The sequence below is a fragment of the Somniosus microcephalus genome, chromosome 4 (assembly GCF_052327205.1).
Source record: "Somniosus microcephalus isolate GS21.2 chromosome 4, FLI_Smic_1.0, whole genome shotgun sequence".
NCBI classification, from domain to species: Eukaryota; Metazoa; Chordata; class Chondrichthyes; order Squaliformes; family Somniosidae; genus Somniosus; species Somniosus microcephalus.
In genome coordinates, this window is record NC_140990.1 from 197094171 (window position 1) to 197114059 (window position 19889).

General features: G+C 54.8%; 1 protein-coding gene across 1 annotated transcript in view; it reads left to right on the forward strand.

The window, feature by feature from the left end:
- LOC147120115 (uncharacterized) overlaps nt 1-19889 on the forward strand; it is a 51313-nt gene that overhangs the window by 22097 nt on the left and 9327 nt on the right. The window contains exons 4-5 of the mRNA XM_085984202.1: nt 15285-15487; nt 15683-15809. Coding sequence (XP_085840328.1) covers nt 15285-15487; nt 15683-15809 — 330 coding nt within the window. The remainder of the gene's footprint in view (nt 1-15284; nt 15488-15682; nt 15810-19889) is intronic.

The following is a 19889-nucleotide window of genomic DNA, read 5'->3' on the forward strand; positions in this document are numbered from 1 at the left end:
TGGGGGAAGGGGCACGTGTGAGCTCAGTCACTGGGGGGAGGGGCAAGTGTGAGCTCCATCACTGGGGGAGGGGCAGGTGTGAGCTCAATCACTGGGGGGAGGGGCAAGTGTGAGCTCCGTCACTGGGGGAGGGGCAGGTGTGAGCTCAGTCACGGGGGGAGGGGCAGGTGTGAGCTCAGTCACTGGGGGAGGGGCAGGTGTGAGCTCAGTCACTGGGGGAGGGGCAGGTGTGAGCTCAGTCACTGGGGGGGAGGAGTCAGGTGTGACCTCAGTCACTGGGGGGGGGGAAGGTGTGATCTCAGCCACTGGGGGAGGGGCAGGTGTGAGCTCAGTCACTGGGGGGAGGAGTCAGGTGTGAGCTTAATCACTGGGGGGAGGGGCAGGTGTGAGCTCAGTCACTGGGGGAGAGGCAGGTGTGAGCTCAGTCACTGGAGCGGAGGGGCAGGTGTGAGCTCAGTCACTGCGGGGAGGGGCAGGTGTGAGCTCAGTCACTGGAGGGGAGGGGCAAGTGTGAGCTGAGTAACTGGGGGAGGGGCAGGTGTGAGCTCAGTCACTGCGGGGAGGGGCAGGTGTGAGATCAGTCACTGGGGGGAGGGGCAGATGTGAGCTCAGTCACTGGGGGGAGGGGCAGGTGTGAGCTGAGTAACTGGGGGAGGGGCAGGTGTGAGCTCAGTCACTGCGGGGAGGGGCAGGTGTGAGCTCAGTCACTGGGGGGAGGGGCAGGTGTGAGCTGAGTAACTGGGGGAGGGGCAGGTGTGAGCTCAGTCACTAGGGGGAGGGGCAGGTGTGAGCTCAGTCACTGGGGGGAGGGGCAGGTGTGAGCTCAGTCACTGGAGGGGAGGGGCAGGTTTGAGCTCAGTCACTGGGGGAAGGGGCAGGTGTGAGCTCAGTCACTGGGGGAGGGGCAAGTGTGAGCTCCGTCACTGGGGGCGGGGCAGGTGTGAGCTCAGTCACTGGGGGGAGGGGCAAGTGTGAGCTCCGTCACTGGGGGAGGGGCAGGTGTGAGCTCAGTCACGGGGGGAGGGGCAGGTGTGAGCTCAGTCACTGGGGGAGGGGCAGGTGTGAGCTCAGTCACCGGGGGAGGGGCAGGTGTGAGCTCAGTCACCGGGGGAGGGGCAGGTGTGAGCTCAGTAACTGGGGGGGAGGAGTCAGGTGTGACCTCAGTCACTGGGGGGGGGAAGGTGTGATCTCAGTCACTGGGGGAGGGGCAGGTGTGAGCTCAGTCACTGGGGTGAGGAGTCAGGTGTGAGCTTAATCACTGGGGGGAGGGGCAGGTGTGAGCTCAGTCACTGGGGGAGAGGCAGGTGTGAGCTCAGTCACTGGAGGGGAGGGGCAGGTGTGAGCTCAGTCACTGGGGGAGAGGCAGGTGTGAGCTCAGTCACGGTTGGGACGGGCAGGTGTGAGCTCAGTCACTGCGGGGAGGGGCAGGTGTGAGCTTAGTCACTGGGGGAGAGGCAGATGTGAGCTCAGTCACTAGTGGGAGAGGAAGGTGTGATCTCAGTCACTGGAGGGGAGAGGCAGGTGTGAGCTCAGTCACTTGGGGGAGAGGCAGGTGTGAGCTCAGTCACGGAGGAGAGGCAGGTGTGAGCTCAGTCACGGGGGAGGGGCAGGTGTGAGCTCAGTCACTGGGGGAGAGGCAGGTGTGAGCTCAGTCATGGGGAGGGGCAGATGTGAGCTTAGTCACTGGGGGGAGGGGTCAGGTGTCAGCTCAGTCACTGGGGGGAGGGGTCAGGTGTGAGCTCAGTCACTGGGGGGAGGTATGAGCTCAGTCACTGGGGGGGGAGGTGTGAGCTCAGTCAGGGGGGGAGGTGTGAGCTCAGTCACTGGGGAGGGGCAGGTGTGAGCTCAGTCACTGGGGGGAGGGGCAGGTGTGAGCTCAGTCAATGGGGGGAGGGGCAGGTGTGAGCTCAGTCACTGGGGGGAGGGGCAGGTGTGACCTCAGTCACTGGGGGGGGCAGGTGTGAGCTCAGTCACTGGGGGAGCGGCAGGAGTGAGCTCAGTCACTGGGGGGGAGGGGCAGGTGTGACCTCAGTCACTGGGGGAGGGGGCGGGTGTGAGCTCAGTCACTGGGGGGGAGGAGTCAGGTGTGACCTCAGTCACTGGGGGGAGGGGCAGGTGTGAGCTCAGTCACGGAGGGAGGGGCAGGTGTGAGCTCCGTCACTGGGCGAGGGGCAGGTGTGAGCTCAGTCACTGGGGGAGGGGCAGGTGTGAGCTCAGTCACTGGGGGGGAGAAGTCAGGTGTGACCTCAGTCACTGGGGGAGGGGCAGGTGTGAGCTCAGTCACTGGGGGGAGGAGTCAGGTGTGAGCTCAGTCACTGGGGGGTGGGGCAGGTGTGAGCTTAGTCACTGGGGGGAGGGGCAGGTGTGAGCTCAGTCACTGGGGGAGAGGCAGGTGTGAGCTCAGTCACTGGAGGGGAGGGGCAGGTGTGAGCTCAGTCACTGGGGGAGAGGCAGGTGTGAGCTCAGTCACTAGGGGGAGTGGCAGGTGTGAGCTCAGTCACTGGGGGGAGGGGCAGGTGTGAGCTCAGTCACGGGGGGGAGGGGCAGGTGTGAGCTCAGTCACTGCGGGGAGGGGCAGGTGTGAGCTTAGTCACTGGGGGAGAGGCAGGTGTGAGCTCAGTCACTAGGGGGAGAGGCAGGTGTGAGCTCAGTCACTAGGGGGAGAGGCAGGTGTGAGCTCAGTCACTAGGGGGAGGGGCAGGTGTGAGCTCAGTCACTGGGGGAGGGGCAGGTGTGAGCTCAGTCACTGCAGGGAGGGGCAGGTGTGAGCTCAGTCACTGCGGGGAGGGGCAGGTGTGAGCTCAGTCACTGCGGGGAGGGGCAGGTGTGAGCTCAGTCACTAGGGGGAGGGGCAGGTGTGAGCTCAGTCACTAGGGGGAGTGGCAGGTGTGAGCTCAGTCACTGGGGGGAGGGGCAGGTGTGAGCTGAGTCACTGGGGGAGGGGCAGGTGTGAGCTCAGTCACTGCAGGGAGGGGCAGGTGTGAGCTCAGTCACTGCGGGGAGGGGCAGGTGTGAGCTTAATCACTGGGGGAGAGGCAGGTGTGAGCTCAGTCACTAGGGGGAGAGGCAGGTGTGAGCTCAGTCACTAGGGGAAGAGGCAGGTGTGAGCTCAGTCACTCGGGGGAGAGGCAGTTGTGAGCTCAGTCAGTGGGGGGAGGGGCAAGTGTGAGCTCCGTCACTGGGGGAGGGGCAGGTGCGAGCTCAGTCGCGGGGGAGGGGCAGGTGTGAGCTCAGTCACTGTGGGAGGGGCAGGTGTGAGCTCAGTCGCTGCGGGGAGGAGTCAGGTGTGAGCTCAGTCACTGGGGGGAGGGGCAGGTGTGAGCTCAGTCACTGGGGGAGAGGCAGGTGTGAGCTCAGTCACTGGAGGGGAGGGAAAGGTGTGAGCTCAGTCACTGGGGGAGAGGCAGGTGTGAGCTCAGTCACTAGGGGGAGGGGCAGGTGTGAGCTCAGTCACTGGGGGAGGGGCAGGTGTGAGCTCAGTCACTGCAGGGAGGGGCAGGTGTGAGCTCAGTCACTGCGGGGAGGGGCAGGTGTGAGCTCAGTCACTGCAGGGAGGGGCAGGTGTGAGCTCAGTCACTAGGGGGAGGGGCAGGTGTGAGCTCAGTCACAGGGGGGAGGGGCAGGTGTGAGCTCAGTCACTGCGGGGAGGGGCAGGTGTGAGCTTAGTCACTGGGGGAGAGGCAGATGTGAGCTCTGTCACTAGTGGGAGAGGCAGGTGTGACCTCAGTCACTGGGGGGGGGGCAGGTGTGAGCTCAGTCAATGGGGGGAGGGGCAGGTGTGAGCTCAGTCACTGGGGGAGGGGCAGGTGTGACCTCAGTCACTGGGGGGGGAAGGTGTGAGCTCATTCACTGGGGGGAGGGGCAGGTGTGACCTAATTCACTGGGGGGGAGGTGTGAGTTCAGTCACTGGGGGGGTGCCAGGTGTGAGCTCAGTTACTGAGGGGGAGGAGTCAGGTGTGACCTCAGTCACTAGGCGGGGAGGTGTGAGCTCAGTCACTGGGGGAGGGGGCAGGTGTGAGCTCAGTCACTGGGGGGGGGAAGGTGTCAGCTCAGTCACTGGGGGAGGGGCAGGTGTGAGCTCAGTCACTGGGGGGAGGGGCAGGTGTGACCTCGTTCACTGGGGGGGGAGGTATGAGCTCAGTCACTGGGGGGGGAGGTATGAGCTCATTCACTGGGGGAGGGGCAGGTGTGAGCTCAGTCACGAGGGGGAGGGGCAGGTGTGAGCTCAGTCACTGGGGGAGGGGCAGGTGTGAGCTCAGTCACGGGTGGGAGGGGCAGGTGTGACCTCAGTCACGGGGGGGCAGGTGTGAGCTCAGTCACTGGGGGGGAGGTGTGAGCTCACTCAATGTGGGGGAGGTGTGAGCTCCGTCACTGGGGGAGGGGCAGGTGTGAGCTCAGTCACTGGGGGGAGGGGCAGGTGTGAGCTCAGTCACTGGGGGGAGGGGCAGGTGTGAGCTCAGTCACTGGGGGGAGGGGCAGGTGTGACCTCAGTCACTGGGGGGGGAGCAGGTGTGAGCTCAGTCACTGGGGGAGGGGCAGGTGTGGGCTCAGTCACTGGGGGGAGAGGCAGGTGTGAGCTCAGTCACTGGGGGGGAGGGGCAGGTGTGAGCTCAGTCACTGGGGGGAGGGGCAGGTGTGAGCTCAGTCGCTGTGGGAGGGGCAGGTGTGAGCTCAGTCACTGGGGGGAGGGGCCGGTGTGAGCTCAGTCACTGGGGGGTGGGGCAAGTGTGAGCTGAGTAACTGGGGGAGGGGCAGGTGTGAGCTCAGTCACTGCGGGGAGGGGCAGGTGTGAGCTCAGTCACTGGGGGGAGGGGCAGGTGTGAGCTCAGTCACTGGGGGGAGGGGCAGGTGTGAGCTGAGTAACTGGGGGAGGGGCAGGTGTGAGCTCAGTCACTGCGGGGAGGGGCAGGTGTGAGCTCAGTCACTGGGGGAGTGGCAGGTGTGAGCTGAGTAACTGGGGGAGGAGCAGGTGTGAGCTCAGTAACTAGGGGGAGGGGCAGGTGTGAGCTCAGTCACTGCGGGGAGGGGCAGGTGTGAGCTCAGTCACTGGAGGGGAGGGGCAGGTTTGAGCTCAGTCACTGGGGGAAGGGGCAGGTGTGAGCTCAGTCACTGGGGGGAGGGGCAAGTGTGAGCTCCGTCACTGGGGGAGGGGCAGGTGTGAGCTCAATCACTGGGGGGAGGGGCAAGTGTGAGCTCCGTCACTGGGGGAGGGGCAGGTGTGAGCTCAGTCACGGGGGGAGGGGCAGGTGTGAGCTCAGTCACTGGGGGAGGGGCAGGTGTGAGCTCAGTCACTGGGGGATGGGCAGGTGTGAGCTCAGTCACTGGGGGGGAGGAGTCAGGTGTGACCTCAGTCACTGGGGGGGGAAGGTGTGATCTCAGTCACTGGGGGAGGGGCAGGTGTGAACTCAGTCACTGGGGGGAGGAGTCAGGTGTGAGCTTAATCACTGGGGGGAGGGGCTGGTGTGAGCTCAGTCACTGGGGGAGAGACAGGTGTGAGCTCAGTCACTGGAGGGGAGGGGCAAGTGTGAGCTGAGTAACTGGGGGAGGGGCAGGTGTGAGCTCAGTCACTGCGGGGAGGGGCAGGTGTGAGCTCAGTCACTGGTGGGAGGGGCAGATGTGAGCTCAGTCACTGGGGGGAGGGGCAGGTGTGAGCTGAGTGACTGGGGGAGGGGCAGGTGTGAGCTCAGCCACTGGGGGGAGGGGCAGGTGTGAGCTGAGTAACTGGGGGAGGGGCAGGTGTGCGCTCAGTCACTAGGGGGAGGGGCAGGTGTGAGCTCAGTCACTGGGGGGAGGGGCAGGTGTGAGCTCAGTCACTGGAGTGGAGGGGCAGGTTTGAGCTCAGTCACTGGGGGAATGGGCAGGTGTGAGCTCAGTCACTGGGGGGAGGGGCAAGTGTGAGCTCCGTCACTGGGGGAGGGGCAGGTGTGAGCTCAGTCACTGGGGGGAGGGGCAAGTGTGAGCTCCGTCACTGGGGGAGGGGCAGGTGTGAGCTCAGTCACGGGGGGAGGGGCAGGTGTGAGCTCAGTCACTGGGGGAGGGGCAGGTGTGAGCTCAGTCACTGGGGGAGGGGCAGGTGTGAGCTGAGTCATTGGGGGGGAGGAGTCAGGTGTGAGCTCAGTCACTGGGGGGGGAAGGTGTGATCTCAGTCACTGGGGGAGGGGCAGGTGTGAGCTCAGTCACTGGGGGGAGGAGTCAGGTGTGAGCTTAATCACTGGGGGGAGGGGCAGGTGTGAGCTCAGTCACTGGGGGAGAGGCAGGTGTGAGCTCAGTCACGGGGGGGAGGGACAGGTGTGATCTCAGTCACTGGAGGGGAGGGGCAGGTGTGAGCTCAGTCACTGGGGGAGAGGCAGGTGTGAGCTCAGTCACGGGGGAGGGGCAGGTGTAAGCTCAGTCACTGGGGGAGAGGCAGGTGTGAGCTCAGTCACGGGGAGGGGCAGGTGTGAGCTTAGTCACTGGGGGGAGGGGTCAGGTGTCAGCTCAGTCACTGGGGGGAGGGGTCAGGTGTGAGCTCAGTCACTGGCGGGGGAGGTGTGAGCTCAGTCACTGGGGGAGGGGGCAGGTGTGACCTCATTCACTGGGGGGAGGTATGAGCTCACTCACTGGGGGGGGAGGTGTGAGCTCAGTCACGGTGGGGGAGGTGTGAGCTCAGTCACTGGGGAGGGGCAGGTGTGAGCTCAGTCACTAGGGGGGAGGGGCAGGTGTGAGCTCAGTCAATGGGGGGAGGGGCAGGTGTGAGCTCAGTCACTGGGGGGAGGGGCAGGTGTGACCTCAGTCACTGGTGGGGGGCTGGTGTGAGCTCAGTCACTGGGGGAGGGGCAGGAGTGAGCTCAGTCACTTGGGGGGAGGAGTCAGGTGTGACCTCAGTCACTGGGGGGAGGGGCAGGTTTGAACTCAGTCACTGTGGGAGGGGCAGTTGTGACCTCAGTCACTGGGGGGAGGGGCAGGTGTGAGCTCTGTCACTGTGGGAGGGGCAGGTGTGAGTTCAGTCACTGGGGGGAGGGGCAGGTGGGAGCTGAGTAACTGGCGGAGGGGCAGGTGTGAGCTCAGTCACTGGAGGGGAGGGGCTGGTGTGAGCTCAGTCACGGGGAGGGGCAGGTGTGAGCTTAGTCACTGGGGGAATGGTCAGGTGTCAGCTGAGTCACTGGGGGAAGGGGAAGGTGTGAGCTCAGTCACTGGGGGAGGGGCAAGTGTGAGCTCCGTCACTGGGGGAGGGTCAGGTGTGAGCTCGGTCACTGGGGGGAGGGGCAAGTGTGAGCTCTGTCACTGGGGGGAGGGGGGGCATGTGTGAGCTCAGTCACGGAGGGAGGGGCAGGTGTGAGCTCAGTCACTGGGGGGGAGGAGTCAGGTGTGACCTCAGTCACTGGCGGAGGGGCAGGTGTGAGCTCAGTCACTGGGGGGAGGAGTCAGGTGTGAGCTCAGTCACTGGGGGGAGGGGCAGGTGTGAGCTTAGTCACTGGGGGGAGGTGCAGGTGTGAGCTCAGTCACTGGGGGAGAGGCAGGTGTGAGCTCAATCACTGGAGGGGAGGGGCAGGTGTGAGCTCAGTCACTGGGGGAGAGGCAGGTGTGAGTTCAGTCACTAGGGGGCGGGGCAGGTGTGAGCTCAGTCACTGGGGGGAGGGGCAGGTGTGAGCTCAGTCACGGGGGGGAGGGGCAGGTGTGAGCTCAGTCACTGCGGGGAGGGGCAGGTGTGAGCTTAGTCCCTGGGGGAGAGGCAGGTGTGAGCTCAGTCACTGGGGGGAGAGGCAGGTGTGAGCTCAGTCACTAGGGGGAGAGGCAGGTGTGAGCTCAGCCACTAGGGGGAGAGGCAGGTGTGAGCTCAGTCACTGGGGGGGAGGGGCAGGTTTTGCCCCCTCCCAGATGGCCTTCGTGAAGCTCATTGAGCACTCTCTCCCTTAACTTGGGTGGAATTACCACTCGGGATCCACACATCAAGGTCACCTGGCATACTGACAGCTGTTCTCTTCTGGATGAGAATGCTGGCAACAGTGAGTCGCCATGTGTTGGCCATCCCTTCACCGTCAAATCATATACCCGAGACAATGTCGGGTCATTTCGGGTCTCCTTCTCTATATCCGCGTTAGTTACTGGCAAGCGTTCAATTATAGTCGAATAAAATATTTCGACAGGGTCCACTGCTGGTGCTTCCTCCGCAGTAGGCAGTGGCAGGCGTGATAGCCCATCAGCGTTTCCATGCTATTTCGTGCCCTTCTATTCTATTTCATATTGGTTCGCCCCTAGAAAAAGGGACCATCTTTGTAGCCGTTGCGCAGTCATCACCGGAACGCCCTTCTTTGGATTAAAGATGGAGACAAGTGGTTGGCGGTCAGTCAGCAAGGTGAACTTCTGCCCGTGCAGATAGTGGTTGAACTTTTTCACTCCCCACACTAGGCTTAGGGCCTCCCTGTCAATCTGGGCGTAGTTACGCTCAGCTGAGGTTGGTGATCGTGACGCAAAGGCTATTGGCCTCTCTGAGCCGTCCGAGAATTTGTGCGACAGCACCGCTCCAATGCCATAGGGTGATGCATCACACGCCAACCTAATTGGTAGTGCTGGGTTGAAATGAGCCAACACCTCTTTTGATGTGATCAATTCTTTGCTCTTCTGGAAAGCTCGTTTACATTCGTCACTCCACTTCCATGGTACCCCCGTTTGCAGTAGGGTGTTCAGTGGGTGTAGTACGGTAGACAAATTTGGCAAGAACTTATGGTAGTACAGGTAGACTATCCTTTATCCGAAAACCTCGGGACCAGCCGTGTTTCGGTTTTCGGAAAATTTCGGATTTCGGATGGTATTTTATAAGACTGGGAAATTTGTCGGGGGTGGGTCATCGGGGGTCCGCGGGTGGTCGGCGGGGGGGTCATTGGTGGGGGTCGTCGGGGTCGGCGGGGGGGTCGGCGGGAGTCGGGGTCGGCGGGGGGGTCGGCGGGGGTCGGCGGGGGTGTCGGCAGGAGTCGGGGTCGGCGGGGGTCCGCGGGGGGGTCCGCGGGGGGGTCGGCGGGAGTCGGGGTCGGCGGGGGTCCGCGGGGGGGCCGGCGGGAGTCGGGGTCGGCGGGGGGGTCCGCGGGGGGGTCGGCGGGGGCGTCAGCGGGGCTCGGGGTCGGCAGGGGGGTCGGCGGGCGTCCGCCGGGGGGTCGGCGTCGGCGGGGGTGTCGGCGGGGGTGTCCGCAGGGGGTCGTCGGCGGGGGTCGGGGTCTTGCGCCACTCTGGTCATGTCGTGCGCACAACTTACGCTGAACGAAAAAACCTTCGGTTTTTAGAGGTTTTCGGTTTTCGGAAGTTCGGATAAAAGGTAGTCTAACTGTATTTCACCAGCCCGAGGAACGACCTCAGTTATGACACATTTTCCGGTGCTGGAGCCTTGAACACTGCCTCAATCTTTTCAGGGGACTTATGTAACCCCTCCTCAGCAATGACATGGCCACAATACGAGATCTGCTTCTGGATAAACTCGCATTTGTGGCGATTAGCTCGGAGCCCATATTCCTTCAATCTAGTGAGTACCTGCTCCAGGTTGGCGAGGTGATCACTGTCATTTTCGCCCATGACCAGGATGTCATCCAAATAACACTGGGTCCCTGGAATCCCTTGCAGGACTTGATCCATTGCCCTTTGCCAAATAGCCGGAGCTGATGCTACCCCGAACACCAGCCGGTTGTATTGGTAGAGACCTTTATGAGTGTTGATCGTGAGGTACTGTTTCGAGGCTTCTTCTACCTCCAATTGCAGGTACGCCTGGGCCAGATCAATCTTAGTGAAGCGTTTCCCTCCAGATAGCGAGGCGAAAATAGCCTCAATCCACGGAAGCGGATATTGTACCGTGTGAAGGACTGGGTTCACTGTCACCTTAAAGTCCCCACAGATGCGAACCTTTTTTGGTTCCCCAGGCGTATTACTCAATGACCTCTTCATTACAGGAACGATGGGTGTAGCCCACTCGCTGCAGTCCACTTTGGACAGTACTCCTGAACGTTCCAACCCTTCCAGCTCTGCTTCGATGGCTTGACGGATCGCATAAGGCACCGGTCTGGCCTTAAAAAACTTTGGGCTTGCATTTTCCTCTATTTTGATCATCGCTGTTATGCCTTTTAGTGTTTCGAGTTCCTCCTGGAACACTTCTTGTACATCAGTTAGCATTTTTGACAGTCGTCCAGGTGTGATGTCGTCATCCTTTTTGGCATCTGCCGTCAGTGCTTGTATGGCATGCCAATCTAACTGTATCTTCCGGATCCATTCACGTCCTAGTAGTGGTGGTCCTCCATCTGGCAATACTTATAGGTCCATTTTTGGTGTTTCCTTGCCGTTGTATATCACGTTCACCCTTATTTTTCCTTTGGGGTAGACTTTTTGCCCCATGTACGTCTTCAAGATAATCTCTGTATATCTCAAGGGTATATGTGAGAATAGCCGCTTGTAGTCCCTTTGGTTTATGACTGTTAGGGCTGATCCTGTGTCCAATTCCATTTTCACTTGGACTCCGTCTATCTTGAGCATGACCCAGCTAGTTTGGTGATCCTCCATTTTGGTTATATTATGTAGTTTCAGACAACCCAGCTCCTTGCTTCCGGAGTCTGTATCACTTTTCTGTTCGTCTGAACTACTCTCCGTCACCTTATGTACCTTTTTGTACTTCTCCTGTGGAGGTTTCTTGCTGCTGGTTTGCTTTCCCGACCTGCAGGCTCTTATTATGTGTCCTACTTTTCCACACTGTCTGCACACTTGGTCCTTGAACCAACAATCCTTATGGTCGTGTGTTGTTCTGCCGCAGCGATAACACTTCACTGCTCCATATGACATTTCATTTGTGCCATATTCTTGCGGTCTCCATTGTATCTCTGCAGCGCCCTGTGCGGCTGCTTCGTGTGATACTGCCATGTTGAAAGCCTTGTCCAGCGTAAGATCCTTTTCTGATAGAAGCCGTTTCTGGGTTCCTTCACTTTGAAGCCCACACACAAACTTGTCCCTTAAAGTATCTGCTAGTCCCGTTCCAAACTGGCAGTGTTTCGATAGCTTGCGCAGTTCTGTTAAATACTCAGCATTACTTTCGTCTTTATGCTGGTTCCTTTTGTGAAACTTAAATCTTTCTGCTATCAGCAGTGGTGTGGGGTTTAAGTGGTCCTGTAGGATTGCCACTATGCTTTCAAAATCCTTTTCCACTGGCTTCTCTGGGGTGACTAGGTTTCACAGTAAGCCGTACGTTTTGCACCCATGGAATTCAACAATACCAGTGCTTTCCTGGCATCTGGCACTTCATTCGCTTTGCAGTACACCTCTATGCGTTCTACATATGTCGCCCAATCTTCGACTTCATCCGCGGGGGGTCGTCGGCGGGGGTCGGGGTCGTGCGCCACTCTGGTCATGTCGTGCGCACGACTTACGCTGAACGAAAAAACCTTCGGTTTTTAGAGGGTTTCGGTTTTCGGAAGTTCGGATAAAAGGTAGTCTACCTGTATTTCACCAGCCCGAGGAACGACCTCAGTTATGACACATTTTCCGGTGCTGGAGCCTTGAACACTGCCTCAATCTTTTCAGGGGACTTATGTAACCCCTCCTCAGCAATGACATGGCCACAATACGAGATCTGCTTCTGGATAAACTCGCATTTGTGACGATTAGCTCGGAGCCCATATTCCTTCAATCTAGTGAGTACCTGCTCCAGGTTGGCGAGGTGATCACTGTCATTTTCGCCCATGACCAGGATGTCATCCAAATAACACTGGGTCCCTGGAATCCCTTGCAGGACTTGATCCATTGCCCTTTGCCAAATAGCTGGAGCTGATGCTACCCCGAACACCAGCCGGTTGTATTGGTAGAGACCTTTATGAGTGTTGATCGTGAGGTACTGTTTCGAGGCTTCTTCTACCTCCATTTGCAGGTACGCCTGGGCCAGATCAATCTTAGTGAAGCGTTTCCCTCCAGATAGCGAGGCGAAAATAGCCTCAATCCACGGAAGTGGATATTGTACCGTGTGAAGGACTGGGTTCACTGTCACCTTAAAGTCCCCACAGATGCGAACCTTTTTTGGTTCCCCAGGCGTATTACTCAATGACCTCTTCATTACAGGAACGATGGGTGTAGCCCACTCGCTCCAGTCCACTTTGGACAGTACTCCTGAACGTTCCAAACCTTCCAGCTCTGCTTCGATGGCTTGACGGATCGCATAAGGCACCGGTCTGGCCTTAAAAAAACTTTGGGCTTGCATTTTCCTCTATTTTGATCATCGCTGTTATGCCTTTTAGTGTTTCGAGTTCCTCCTGGAACACTTCTTGTACGTCAGTTAGCATTTTTGACAGTCGTCCAGGTGTGATGTCGTCATCCTTTTTGGCATCTGCCGTCAGTGCTTGTATGGCATGCCAATCTAACTGTATCTTCCGGATCCATTCACGTCCTAGTAGTGGTGGTCCTCCATCTGGCAATACTTATAGGTCCATTTTTGGTATATCACGTTCACCCTTATTTTTCCTTTGGGGTAGACTTTTTGCCCCATGTACGTCTTCAAGATAATCTCTGTATATCTCAAGGGTATATGTGAGAATAGCCGCTTGTAGTCCCTTTGGTTTATGACTGTTAGGGCTGATCCTGTGTCCAATTCCATTTTCACTTGGACTCCGTCTATCTTGAGCATGACCCAGCTAGTTTGGTGATCCTCCATTTTGGTTATATTATGTAGTTTCAGACAACCCAGCTCCTTGCTTCCGGAGTCTGTATCACTTTTCTGTTCGTCTGAACTACTCTCCGTCACCTTATGTACCTTTTTGTACTTCTCCTGTGGAGGTTTCTTGCTGCTGGTTTGCTTTCCCGACCTGCAGACTCTTATTATGTGTCCTACTTTTCCACACTGTCTGCACACTTGGTCCTTGAACCAACAATCCTTATGGTCGTGTGTTGTTCTGCCGCAGCGATAACACTTCACTGCTCCATATGACATTTCATTTGTGCCATATTCTTGCGGTCTCCATTGTATCTCTGCAGCGCCCTGTGCGGCTGCTTCGTGTGATACTGCCATGTTGAAAGCCTTGTCCAGCGTAAGATCCTTTTCTGATAGAAGCCGTTTCTGGGTTCCTTCACTTTGAAGCCCACACACAAACTTGTCCCTTAAAGTATCTGCTAGTCCCGTTCCAAACTGGCAGTGTTTCGATAGCTTGCGCAGTTCCGTTAAATACTCAGCATTACTTTCGTCTTTATGCTGGTTCCTTTTGTGAAACTTAAATCTTTCTGCTATCAGCAGCGGTGTGGGGTTTAAGTGGTCCTGTAGGATTGCCACTATGCTTTCAAAATCCTTTTCCACTGGCTTCTCTGGGGTGACTAGGTTTCACAGTAAGCCGTACGTTTTGCACCCATGGAATTCAACAATACCAGTGCTTTCCTGGCATCTGGCACTTCATTCGCTTTGCAGTACACCTCTATGCGTTCTACATATGTCGCCCAATCTTCGACTTCATTGTCGAACACTGTGACCCTGCCACTCTTCTGCATCCCTGGGTGTGGTTAGACTGGCTCAAAATGGCGTCTCCCGCGCTCTCCCTTCTTCTCCGCTGGCTCAAAATGGCGTCTCCCGCGCTTCCCTTTCTTCTCCGCTGCGGCCCAAAGGCGTCTCCCGTGCTTTCTTTTCTTCCCCCACGGACGCTGCTCAGCCCTTGAACACCGGCCGCGCTCTGCGCGTTTTCCTGCGCGCTTCTCTCGTTGACGCCGCTCGGTCTTCAACCCCGGCTGCGCCCTACGCGCTTCACCCTCTCTCGTTGACGCCGCTCGGTCTTCAACCCCAGCTGCACCCTGTGCGCTTTACCCTCTCTCTTACCCGTCGACACTGCTCGGCCTTTTTCTGTGCCGTCGGTCAGCTCCCGCCGCCGCTGTCCGGGAAGTGTCTGCGCCGTACCTGCTGCCAAACTGCTGCGCTGGATCGTCGCGGCTGGAGAACCAAGCCCAGCTCTCCAGAGGCTCCTCTGCCTGCTCAAGTCCTCTCAGGATGGTCGACGCCCGCACTGATGGAATCGGCCTTCTTCTGCAGAGTTGCAGGTAGGTTCGAATCACCTCGTCGCCAATGTTGAATCCGTGAATCATTAGGTAGTGTGTCCTTCAAATAATTGACAGAGACTGCAGAGGAACAATCAACAGGTGTTTACTGGATGAGGGTTGCTCTAAAACTAAAAAGTACAGATCCCTACTCAGGGTTATATACAGGTGTGGTCACTGCCGGTACTACAGTATACAGGAGCTGTAAAAAGTAGTTCTCCCCTTAAAGGCACATACACTACAGTACAGAGTCTGTGGTGTGATAGTAAGGGGAGGGGTACAGAGTCCATGGTGTGAGAGTAAGGGGAGGGGTACAGAGTCCATGGTGTGATAGTAAGGGGAGGGGTACAGAGTCCGTGGTGTGATAGTAAGGGGAGGGGTACAGAGTCCGTGGTGTGATAGTAAGGGGAGGGGTACAGAGTCCGTGGTGTGATAGTAAGGGGAGGGGTACAGAGTCCGTGGTGTGATAGTAAGGGGAGGGGTACAGAGTCCGTGGTGTGATAGTAAGGGGAGGGGTACAGAGTCCGTGGTGTGATAGTAAGGGGAGGGGTACAGAGTCCGTGGTGTGATAGTAAGCGGAGGTGTACAGACTATAAGGTTTGATAGAAAAGGGAGGGCACGACGAAGCAAAGGCATCTTTCAGAAAACATCAGAACTATCAATTTGCTACAGAGCTTCAGGATTTGCTGCAACAAATTTGTGTCCCCAAACCTGCTCACTCAGTGGCTTCACTTTTCTGATCCTGTCACATCAATTCAATGATCAGTTCCATTAAGCAAGGCAGCTCTTTCATTTTTGACCCTCCCCCTTCCACTGCTTTAGCAATGCTGGATATCAGAATGCAACAGCCTTCCTGACACCCAGTGTTGTTAAGGTGTTAACAATGGGAAGTATGGTAGATGACAGATTCCTATATCTAATCTATAATTTGTGTTTGGGTGGCCCTGCCGTCCCTCCCAACGGAAAATCCTGGATGTGGCAGTTGAGCTTAGGGAGCAGAAAAGGAATAACATGGATTCGCTCTCCCACACTGATAACCTTGGAAGGCCTCACTGTGGAACTAACATAATATCTCATTAATGTGCAATGCAACATTTACCCTGATGATAAAACAGTCCCGTGTTAATAACACCCCTTGATGTTTAAAATATCCTGGCTCTCAGGCATGTGACCATTAGTTCAATAATCAACTGTCGATGCCCACTCACTGTTACTACTTCTGCAATGTTTCGGTACACTGTTACTGAATTGCAAACCACCCTCTACATCTGTAGGTAACTGCTACTTGCACGAGCCAAGTCACTTTTGAAGCTGGCACGATCAAGCATGTTGAACTACAATGCATGAACACAAGCTTGACGACACCCACAGCGCCCATAACCAATGAACCAACACCAGCACCAACATCAACACCAACTCCAGCACCAACATCAACACCAACTCCAGCACCAACATCAACGCCAAATCCAGCACCAACATCAACAACTCCAGCACCAACATCAACAACTCCAGCACCAACCTCATCAACAACTCCAGCACCAACCTCATCAACAACTCCAGCACCAACCTCATCAACAACTCCAGCACCAACCTCATCAACAACTCCAGCACCAACTTCAACGCCAACTTCAGCACCAACATCAACAACTCCAGCACCAACCTCATCAACAACTCCAGCACCAACATCAACACCAACTCCAGCAACAACATCAACACCAATTCCAGCACCAACATCATCATCATCATCATCATCATCATCATCATCATCGGAAAGCGGCGAATCATCCAAGAAAAGATGGGTAATAATTTTTTCTTTTTGAATTTCATGCTGAATTAAATAATTGCCTGGAATTTCCTGAAAACCAAAGTACAGGGTAATGCCGATTTTCAGCACAAAAGAGTGAACAAATTAGAGCACCAATGTAAGAGATTAGAGACCAGGTAAGGCCTCAGAGCAACGGCGGGAATTTCAGCGGCAGCAGCGGGGCTATAAAAGGCTCCAGAGACCAGGTAAGGCCTCAGAGCGTCAGCAGGAATTTCAGTGGCAGCAGTGGGGTTATAAAAGGCTCCAGAGACCAGGTAAGGCCTCAGAGCGTCGGCAGGAATTTCAGCGGCAGCAGCGAGGCTATAAAAGGCTCCAGAGACCAGGTAAGGCCTCAGAGCGTCGGCAGGAATTTCAGCGGCAGCAGCGAGGCTATAAAAGGCTCCAGAGACCAGGTAAGGCGTACCAGTCTCCGAACTCAGAACTCAGAGGGAAGGAGAGAGGTAAAAAATAATCAAAGTGTGACATCACCAGAAAGCAGGTAAGCGATTGGTTGGTGAGTATTTCTCTTTTTTTAAACTTAAACTCTGTGGTTTATAGTTTCTAAGGTGTGATATTCATCATCTAGAATCGGGGCAGAGGGTATTTTAAAATAATATTAATAAATGTAATTAATTACATAGAATGGGAGAGCAGGTGATGTGTTACTGCTGCAATATGTGGGAGCTGGTGGACACCATTGATGCTCACGGTGATCACATTTGCAGTAAGTGTTGGCTGCTCGAGGAATTCCGGCTCTGTGTTGATGAGCAAGAGTCCGAGCTCCAAACACTGCGACACATCAGGGAGGGGGAGAGTTACCTGGACTCTGTGTTCCAGGAAGTAGTCACACCAATTAGATTAACTAATTCAGATGTAGTCCGTGGTCAGGGACAGGAGGGTGTGACTATGAGTGAGGCAGGTACAGGGATCTAGGAGGTAGTGTTGGAGGAGCCGCAGCCCTTGCTCTTGTCCAACAGGTTCGAGGCTCTTACTCCCTGTGAGGACAGGAGCAGGGACTGCAGGGAGGATGAGCAACCTGGCCACAGCGCCATGGAATGGGGGGCCATTCAAGTGGGGGGAGTAAAAAGAAATGTTGTTGTGGTAGGGGATAGTATCATAAGGGGGATAGATAGGGTTCTTTGCAGCTGAGAGCGAGAGTCCCGAAGGTTGTGTTGCCTGCCCGGTGCCAGGGTTAAGGACATTTCCTCTGGGCTGGATTACTACCTGAGCCACGAGCAAATTTGGCTAGGGTAAATAAAATCAGAGAGTTGAATGCGTGGCTCAAAGACTGGTGTGGAAGAAATGGGTTTTGCTTCTTGGGACACTGGCACCAGTACTGGGACAGGAGAGAGCTGTTCCGTTGGGATGGACTTCACTTGGCCAGTGCTGGGACTAGAATCCTGGCAAATCGAATAACTAGGGCAGTAGAGAGGGCTTTAAACTAATTAGTGGGGGGGAGGTTTCAAGAGAGCGAAAAATAAAAATGTCAGCGGCGAAGGCAATAGAGCAAAGGAGCAGTGGGGAAATTAAAAACCAGAGCATGTCAGGAAGGGACAGAATATATAAAGATAAAGGTAAAGTAGTAAAGGGGGTAAAAGCAGGAATAAATTATCACAAAACATATTTCAAAGTTCTTTATCTGAATGCACGCAGGATTCGTAACAAAATAGACGAGTTGACGGTACAAATAACTGCACATGGGTATGATCTGGTGTCCATTACAGAAACATGGCTGCAAGGTGACCATGACTGGGAACTAAACATCCAGGGGTATTTGACAATTAGGAAGGGCAGACAGGAAGGAAAGCGAGGTGGGGTGGCTATGTTAATAATGGATGGAATCACTGCAATAGGGAGAAATGATATTGGGTCAAAGGATCAGGATAGTGAAACAGTTTGGGTGGAGATAAGGAATAATAAGGGGAAAAAGTCACGAGTGGGCATGGTCTATAGGCCTCCTAACAGTTGCAACTCTATTGGTCAGAGTATAAATCAGGAAATAGTTGGGGCTTGTAATAAGGGAACAGCTATAATCATGGGAGATTTTAACTTTCATATTGACTGGACAAATCAAATTGGGCAGGGCAGGCTTGAGGAAGAGTTCATAGAGTGCATTAGGGATGGGTTCCTTGAGCAGTATGTTACTGTACCAACCGGGGGCAGGCAATCTTAGATCTGGTCCTGTGTAATGAGACAGGATTAATAAAAAATGTCCTAGTACAGGATCCCCTTGGAATGAGTGACCATAACATGGTTGAATTCCAAATTCAGTTGGAGGGTGAGAGAGTTGGATCTCAAACCAACGTACTAAGCTTAAATAAAGGAGACTATGAAGGTATGAGAGCAGAGTTGACTAAAGTGGACTGGGGAAATAGATTAAGGTGTAAGACGGTACAGGAGCAATGGTGTACATTCAAGGAGATATTTCACAACTTACAAGAAAAATATATCCCACTGAGGAAAAAGGGGTGTAAAAGAAAAGACAGCCAACCGTGGCTAAGTAAAGTAATAAAGGATAGTATCCGACTGAAAACAAGGGCATATAAAGTAGTCAAATCGAGTGGGAGGTTAGAAGATTGGGAAGCATTTAAAAGCCAGCAAAGAATAACAAAAAGATTAATTAAGAAAGGGAAGATAGATTATGAAAGTAAATTAGCAAAAAATATAAAAACAGATAGCAAGAGTTCCTACAGTTATATAAAAAGAAAAAGGGTGGCTAAAGTGAATGTTGGTCCCTTAGAGGGCGAGACCGGGAAATTAGTAGTGGGGAACATGGAGATGGCAAAGATGCTCAACAAATATTTTGTATCAGTCTTTACAGTAGAGGACACTAAAAATATCCCAACACTGGACAAAAAGGGGGCTATGGGGGGGGAGGAGCTAAACATAATTAAAATCACTAAGGAGATGGTACTCGGTAAGATAATGGGATTTAAGGCGGATAAATCCCCTGGACCTGATGGCTTACATCCTAGGGTCTTGAGAGAAGTAGCGGTAGGGATTGCGGATGCATTGGTGGTAATTTTCCAAAACTCCCTGGATTCAGGAAAGGTCCCAGCAGATTGGAAAACTGCTAATGTAACGCCCTTATTTAAAAAGGGAGGGAGACAAAAGGCTGGAAACTATAGACCAGTTAGCCGAACATCTGTGGTTGGTAAAATGTTGGAGTCCATTATTAAGGAAGCAGTAACAGGACATTTGGATAAGCATAATTTAATAAGACAGATTCAGCATGGTTTTATGAAGGGGAAATCATGCTTGACAAATTTGCTCGAATTCTTTGAGGACGTAACAAACAGGGTGGATAAAGGGGAACCAGTGGATGTGGTGTATTTGGACTTCCAAAAGACATTTGACAAGGTGCCACACAAAAGATTACTGCACAAGATAAAAAATCATGGGATTGGGGGTAATATACTGGCATGGGTGGAAGATTGGCTATCTAACAGAAAACAGAGAGTGGGGATAAATGGTTCATTCTCGGGTTGGCAATCAGTAACTAGTGGTGTTCCACAGGGGTCAGTGCTGGGACACCAACTCTTTACAATCTATATTAACGATTTGGAGGAGGGGACCAAGTGCAACGGATCCAAGTTTGCTGACGATACAAAGATGGGAGGGAAAGCAGTGAGTGAGGAGGACATAAAAATCCTGCAAAAGGACATAGACAGGCTAAGTGAGTGGGCAGAAATTTGGCAGATGGAATATAATCTTGGAAAGTGTGAGGTTATGCACTTTGGCAGAAAAAAATCAAAGAGCAAGTTATTATCTAAATGGAAAGAAACTGCAAAGTGCTACAGTACAAAGGGATCTGGGGGTCCTGGTGCATGAAACACAGAAGGTTAGTATGCAGGTACAGCAGGTGATCAGGAAGGCCAATGGAATCTTGGTTTTATTGCAAGGGGGATGGAGTATAAAAGCAGGGAAGTCTTGCTTCAGTTATACAGGGTACTGGTGAGGCCACACCTGGAATACTGCGTACAGTTTGGTTTCCATATTTAAGAAAAGATACACTTGCACTCGAGGCAGTTCAGAGAAGGTTCACTCGGTTGATTCCGGAGATGAGGGGGTTGAC